General features: G+C 33.8%; 1 protein-coding gene across 2 annotated transcripts; it reads left to right on the plus strand.

The window, feature by feature from the left end:
* The first annotated feature begins 804 nt into the window (after positions 1-804).
* LOC149803455 (ependymin-related protein 2-like) lies at positions 805-6,961 on the plus strand. 2 transcript variants are annotated; one of them, XM_089953161.1, is made up of 7 exons: positions 805-944; positions 1,549-1,702; positions 2,292-2,402; positions 2,847-2,922; positions 3,440-3,604; positions 6,181-6,269; positions 6,618-6,961. In XM_089953161.1, exons 2-7 carry the CDS (start codon positions 1,568-1,570, stop codon positions 6,675-6,677), a joined length of 636 nt encoding a protein of 211 aa, XP_089809287.1. In that variant the 5' UTR covers positions 805-944; positions 1,549-1,567; the 3' UTR covers positions 6,678-6,961. The 2 variants fall into 2 exon arrangements, with proteins under 2 accessions (XP_089809287.1, XP_089809286.1); XM_089953160.1 differs by having other exon boundaries at positions 931-1,070.
* Positions 6,962-7,868: the final 907 nt, after the last annotated feature.

Here is a 7,868-nt window from a genome sequence, read left to right on the forward strand (position 1 = left end):
TAGTATAATTCCACAGAAATTTAAAAGTATTGTTCTTACCTTTATATATGTTTGTCTTCATTGAAAACACGTGATTTCGTCAAATTTATTCAAACTTGAATACATCATAATTTAAAACATTGTAGAGACACTGTTCATTCTTGAAAGACTTATTAGCAAATGAAGACTTGCTGTAATCAAGAATTACAGTTTATCTACAAAGGTGCTCAAAACGTCGTGCAACAATACGATTTGATTAATCTAATTTTGATATTCAAGGATTAATTTCTAAAAGTCACGTAATAGCGTGTTTGTTCTATAACATAACAGTCCATAATGTGTTGCTATATTTTCATCATCTGACTGATCGGATGCTAGAATCTGACCCGAATAAGATGAACTGTTAACGTAAGCAAGAATATGGTCGTTAAGAAGAATTGAGTGAAGAGATAATAATGTGGTAAAAGTTATATATATGACGTCATTGTCAACTAGGTAATGTTCGCATATCTTTCATAATTTTCTTAAACCTTCGACACAAGGACTTATCTAAAGCATATCATCAGCAAACCTAAAATTATTAAGAAAAAACCCATTGTGTGAGTATCTTACCCCACGTGACACTGGTCCAGTTTACTACTTAAGTCATATGTGTATATATTTAAAACCAGTCCAATCTAAAATGTTGAAAGTAGCTTTCCGTGGGTTTGTAGTACTATTTGGGGTTTTCTCGGGTTATTCCTGCACCAGTTATAATACTGGCCGCCCCGTATAGCCTATATTTCGTTGCGAAATGGCGGTAAACATTAAAAGCCCAGAACAGCAAGAAATTGTTCGTCCACATGATTAAATCATGAGATACGCGTGATACATTCAGTCAGTCGGAACACTGAAAATATCGAGTATAAAAGTGTTCGCAGCCCTTCAACTGGTTCATTTCACCTGTCTGTTTTGCAAGTGAACAGGTAAGGAAAAATATAAGTTTACATTACCTTCACGCATTTAGAACTCACGTGATTGTGTGCAAGGCTTCTTTATTTCAGTGCAAGTTTTGTATTACAGGAATCAGCTGAAGAACAGGTCTTGAAGAGGTAAGTAGACAGGCACTATTCAAATGTCTTATATATCTCACTGTTTGATGGCTCGAGTCATTCTGGTATTATTGATTATACCAGGACAAGGTGCCTTAAAATGTGTCGGGTAGCTAAACTTAAAATTGGTAAACTATGATGCAGTTACGATGTGAGGGCCGTGATTCTTTGGTGATAGAACGTTTTTTCACTTGCATCATTCGTTGGTCGTTTTGGTGAACTTGCATGTGATTATGCAAAGTTATTATGGCAATGAAAGTGTAGCCGAGGTCGATCCCCGTTGAATTAAAAGCAACACATACTAAGCTATAATTGGACTGCAGGCAGCCGCCAGTTACTCTATACCCTGATCGTTTTTGCTTTAGAATAGGATCATGCTTCTCTGTGATTAGCTGATACATTTTTAGCCAGATATCAAAACATGTAAAAACATTGCAAGTAAAATCGGTGTCAAGTTTATAATATTTATTCTTAACAGTTTCAGATCTTGAACAACAATGCTGCGTATAGTTTTGGCTTTCGTTTTGGTTACCATAGTGATGGGGGAGGGATGCTGCCCCTACGATGCTTGGGAGGGGACTTTTGGTCTGGTGACTGGCACGGTACAAGGCGGAGAGTCACACTTGACTCTGGTGAGTCCTATTACTTTTGATGTTTTCGTTCTTGTCATCGTAACATCGTTAGCCGATAATAGTTTCCTTACAACGTTTTTAAAACATTTTAATTGTTCGTGCCTTATTTTTCTGATTTACAATGTCTATGCCGTGGTTGATAATAATAATAATAATAATAATAATAATAATAAGAATAATAATATTGATAATAACAATGATAATAAACATCAATTGAAAAAGAACATTAAAGGAGACATCCAGAGTAATTCTAATTAAATAAACTAGCAATATATCTAAAGTTTTATTATATATATATATATATATATATATATATATATATATATATATATATATATATATATATATATATATATATATTATGTCTAATATATATAGATAGTTCATATTTTTTCTAAAACATTTACATGCACATGAGAACAACATATCAATAGCTGTAACAATGAAACATTAAAACTTATATATGACAAGAAACGTTGGAATGATGGCTCTAATCATGTCATAGCGCTCCTCATATATATATATATATATATATATATATATATATATATATATATATATATATATATATATATATATATATATATAGGGTGCACTCTACTTGCACGTGGATAGTGCCAAAAAGGTCATTGTTTCGGAGGGTGGATTAACGGTGGATGGATACGGATTTCAGCTGAAAGCAATTCAGGACTACGAGAAGGTAAGACTACAATTAAACACAAGTACTAACTATTGAAGCGTCAAAAATATCTAAATGTGTAAATCAACACATTTAACTGGGGCTTTATTCAGGATCCAAAACCTCAGTTAGCATCCTACTAAAGATGAAAACTTTCAATAAAACCTGTGGAGGTGGGAATCATCCCATGAGGAGGAGCACGGACGGACAATCTGAAGGATAGACCAACGAAATGACATGTTGAATTTCTATTATATTGGCGAGATATATTTTTGTTTCTATGGGCTAAATACTTTCATTGATATTTTCCTACCTCAAATTGGATAAATAGTGTTCAAATTGTTTTATAGAGTGAATTTCATTTTCTGTAGCAAAGAGAGCATTAAAATTAAGACTTTGTTATGACCGTTTCTTTACCTCCATGAAATGTTTAAGAGAACGAACTGTACTTCTACTCAATTCCAGGGAACGGAGTATGACATTGTGAACGGTAATTGTACCACAAAACGGCTTGGACCCTGGAAATCAAAATGTATACCAGGTAGGATGCTATCGTATTTTCACCATACAAAATGTATAGGACTCTCTCTCTCTCTCTCGCTTGCGAGGTATTGCAGAATAAGCTCTTTGCACCCACCCATACGATGTTATGTCTTAAGATTACTCGTGGAGGAGGCCCCTTTGGGGTTAATTTCATGATCATGTATAGCCTGATGGAGTTGTGCAGGTTTTTCTAAAGGGCACGGTTTGCACACAAATGTCTGACCTTGACCTTTGTCTTTTTTATGTGTCTTTCTTCTTTTGTACCCTTTGTTCGGGAGGGAATTGCAACAAATGTGCATTTTATATATTGTTTATGTTGCATTTTTACATTCGGTCTGAGGAAATTTGTCTTGTTGTTCATTGAGCAAAGATCTTTTACATACATACATACATACATACATACATACATACATACATGCATGCATGCATGCATGCATGCATGCATACATACATACATACATACATACTCTCAACCTTTTCTTTCCCTGCTTACTTACCTATTTATTTACCCAAAGACAATGCCGTGGTCGTGCAGGACACCTACCTTGGCGCGGGATTTGAGAAGGTGGCGGTTAAAACATACCTTTATACTGAGAATGGCTTACAGGTGTATAGTACAGTGACAGCTAATGGTTGTATCCCGATTGCATCGGTCCAATCAGGCACAACATTGGAAGGAGGTAATTCTTTATATATTCCTATTATATTCATTTGACTGAGACAAACGCAATTATTGTAACTTTTAATATTATCAATCCACTCCTATTTGCATTTGTCGAGAAACAGGTTGGTTAGATGGTGTGATATGAAGATATTAAATTGGTCAAAATCGAGCTGAATAAGCATTTCTGTTAATCTATAAACGTCGAGGCGAAAGAATTAGAGTTGCTGATGTTGTTACTTTTTTTTGCATTCATCCCAAATACTATCCAGCATAATTTTGAGCATTCAAAATATTTCTAACCAATTATTCAATGAACTGTGTAGTTCTGTATGTGCTTGTAAGTAATCTTACACCGTTTTGTTCCATATATATTGATAACGCCAAGGTAATAATCTATGTACTCTGGTAGACACTGGAAATGAACTTCTTTCTCGCGTATACGAATGCAAGATTAAAGTAACATGTATAATTACAAAAATAACAATAACAATAATAAATCAACCAGTAAGGACGTTAACCAATATATTGGATTCTAGTCTGCAAAACAAACTCTATGTTTGTATGTTAAATGTTATCGAATAGTGCATTATTGATTGAACTCGCGCCTGGAACTATTTTCTCACGCGTAAGAATAGAAAAGTGTAGTCTCTGAATCAGAGTTTAATGAATGCCGATTATCATATGTTCTTCTTTCTATCCAAACTCTTTCCATTCAAAGGTATGCTATAAACAGAATATCAGAAGGGTAAAGATTAAATATTAAATGAAACTGGAAATCATTCAGCTCGTTTAATAACTTAAATATTGAATAATTTCCCATTCAAAATGCTCTGTAGAATAATCACAGAGCTATCAGGACAATAATACAAACAAGCGTTCATATATAACAGATTAAGCTACAGGAGGCATAATATTCTACACCGAAATAATGAACACATAAAGCATACGGCAGAAAAGAAAATGAAACATTAAGAGGAACTAGAAAAGATTGGTTTTTGTTTTTATTCATCTACAGCGGCTAATATACTGGGTTGAGGAAGAATCCGGAAGAATTACAGACCCACGGGAAGCTACTGGCATACTTTCTTACATACCCATGTGGACAAATCCGAGACTCAAATATAGTGGACAGATGTGAGATATCAGTAAACCGCAAATGCTATCGACTTAGATGATTCTGCCACACTGGGTCCCTAACTAGAAATTCGAAACAATAAACGCATATACTGTAAGAGAGTGCAGCTATCAGATATAAGTCCAATTGATATGCATAGTATGATGAAATAGTCGTTAAAATGGTTAGTGTTTGTAGACCATATGTATTAAAAAAGTGTACGAGTATCAAACTAAACCTAATAATAAAAGAAGTTAGAAGACCTGAAAAATCCTATGGTTATTGAAATAATTTGTTATGATGTTTTGAAATAATTTAAATTATCTAGTGATAAATAAATACAAAACATCTTGATAACTAGTTTACGTCTGCTTCAACAATGTCCAAATCGTTTAAGACTCGTAAATGCAAATTCACTGCAAAGCACTTTCAAAGAATATATTTCACTAATATCCTAATATGCCTACGTCATGGGGGACATTTTCTATGATGAATACACTTTCAAATTAGAAAGGCTGTAACATGGAGCCGGTATAATGTGACAGGTTTAACAAGACGTGCATCTCCTCATGAAACATATGAAGAAGCCGCTTGGCCTACATAGCCAACCGGTGTAACTGCACAAACTTTGTAACTTCCAAAGAGTTATATATGACACATATCACTTTCTGAACTATTGGCGCCATTGGTTGGTAACTAAATCAGAAATGCAAATAAACCTTCGTTTAATAGTAACCAGAAGTTCGTTTTAAAACTTCTTCGTCCATAAATAAAATAAACTACTCAATTAAATAAAGGAATAAGCAAATTATAGGGATAGAAATTGAACATCATGCATACCTTAATTATGAATAAACGTTGTGAGTTAAATTATGACTTAATTTTCCATGAACGATGAAAGAGATTATCATTTATGTCCATGTGGTGAAATCATTGAAAACGTGGACGGATGCATATGAGATGTTCATATCTGGACGGATGCATATGAGATGTTCATAAACGCTTCCTAAAACGATGGACTTTATTGACCATTTAAAGTTTATAATTCTCTTAAATAATAATAGATATTACACCCTTCCTGACATCATCATCTTTGGAAAGCATGTTTTATATTAAATCATAAACGTCAAAGATAAAAAAGAGATTTCCTAAACTGTTTCTGGCAAAAGCCGTATCTGATCGAACAAGCTTTATATACCTTTCAAAAGCAAACATTCGGTTATCTACATGTTTTTTGTTCCTTTTGTTTGCCAATATAAATATACATTACAGTTTTCAAAAGGCAGTCTGCAATCTGAGACATATATTAGATATAATCTTAGAATGATTTTAAGAAGTGCAGGCTACAGTAAGTATGTGGGGGTTTTATTCACAGAGAGAGAGAGAGAGAGAGAGAGAGAGAGAGAGTATTTTGGTATCAATACAAAAATGGTAGCATTCAACTTTTTATGGTATATGTTTTTATTACTTTGTTTCAGTTCCAACTGTGACTGCTGCGGAGTTTTCTGGTATTACGCGAGGCGTGAAGGATCCATCAGTATTCAATATCCCCGCCATTTGTAACCTAGTGAGTGTGTGAACTTTCTTTCTAAATCTTGTAGAGACAGGCTGTGGTTTGACTGCTCCAATCTAGAATTCCAATCACTTTAACGGTTAGTTGATCTTTTTGGCGACCATGCTTGTGGTATAATTGTAAATAACTCTATTTCAACCAGACCCTCGCATGATACTGAGAGTCCCACTCTTAGCGATGCCGTTATAAATGGGATGTGTTTAAGCCGTACTTTAAATAGAAACATGTTTGATTTTCATCTTTTTAATTGTAAAATTTGAGTCGGTGAGGTTTCAGATTGTCTCTAGTTACTACTGCTGCTATTATTATTATTATTATTATTATTATTATTTTGCATTTCAGGAGAATCCTTTTGAACGTTTTCTCAACTCACACCACTGGAGGCGATCAGTGTTCCCTTAACAAAGTTGCAAGTTGATTTCATAAGATTTTCTATAATGACATGTAAAATATTTAGATGCTCGAATATAGGAGACAAATGAATACAAATAGCCAGCAACAGGTCTGTCTTTACAGTTTCCTTCTTTAAGCAGGTAACATGCTTATTACTTGAACTAAACGTTTCTCGAGGTTTATAACTAAAAGCTCGTTTTCTTGTGTTCAAAACAAATATAGTTCTACAACAAGATTAGCATCCAATTCTATGCTAGAAGAAGTTAACTTCATTAAACATATTTTCAAATGAATTTTCGTTTTAATGTGTTTTGTATTTGCTTGTATGAATGTAGGTATACATGTACATGTCTATTGTATGCATGTATATAGACAGACGGACGTACATATAGACAAACCCAATACTGCTCTTTTATGTTTACTGTAAGTAGATGCCTTTGGTCCAAATTAAATTTGTGATCCCTTACGAACTTGTAGGACTAGTACTAGTTCAGCTCCCACAATAAACCTATGCAAACACCAAGCTGTTAAAAAGTCAATATCTTTACATTTATGAGTTCTCATGATCAAAACGTATAACAGTCAATATAGATACATCATAGATGCAAGCTTCTGTGTAAAGCAAACGGCATTTTCTGGATCAACCTGTGTTTGAAACACATGTTTTCAATCCGGCATTAAAAAAACAGGAGCTAATTTCAGTAATGAGTTTTTCAAACTCAAGTCTGCGAAAGAACTCAGATTCAATCAATAAAACATAGTCTCTTCTTTGTGCAGTTACGAGTATGATAAACTCTTAATATATTGTTTTTACAAAATTTCACTTTCATTATTTATCACTTCTGGCCAGCCAAACCCATTTATACTATATTTTATGTTCACCGATTTGTAGACTGGTTGCCATTCTTCCATGTCAATAGCAGAATGAGTGCTATGAGTTGTGCTGTCGATCAATAAATTAAAAAAGAAACGTTATTGTAAGCCAATATCCACATTTCTGCTACTGCTGCTGGTTTTATTGAATTATTTACCTATTTAATTTTTGCCGTTTATTTAGTATATTTTTCTTTTATCATTTCTAGACTTGCGATACTCATATCTGTGCGCACGGACGTGTTTTATCCTTTTAGAAATCGAATACAAACCTTGTATCGCTTGTGAAAACGATTCCTTTCTATTTTATCTCTTAAGATCCTTGTC

The sequence above is a fragment of the Sinohyriopsis cumingii genome, chromosome 3, assembly GCF_028554795.1.
Source record: "Sinohyriopsis cumingii isolate HCF-2022 chromosome 3, ASM2855479v2, whole genome shotgun sequence".
In the NCBI taxonomy this organism is placed as follows: Eukaryota; Metazoa; Mollusca; class Bivalvia; order Unionida; family Unionidae; genus Sinohyriopsis; species Sinohyriopsis cumingii.

What these genes read in the sequence shown, in the direction of transcription:
- LOC149803455 (XM_089953161.1), top strand. Translation starts at nt 1,568, where the DNA reads ATGCTGCGTATAGTTTTGGCTTTCGTTTTGGTTACCATAGTGATGGGG. An exon ending in CAATTCAGGACTACGAGAAG is followed by an intron (nt 2,403 to 2,846) that starts GTAAGACTACAA and finishes ACTCAATTCCAG; the next exon opens with GGAACGGAGTATGACATTGT. An exon ending in GAAATCAAAATGTATACCAG is followed by an intron (nt 2,923 to 3,439) that starts GTAGGATGCTAT and finishes ATTTACCCAAAG; the next exon opens with ACAATGCCGTGGTCGTGCAG.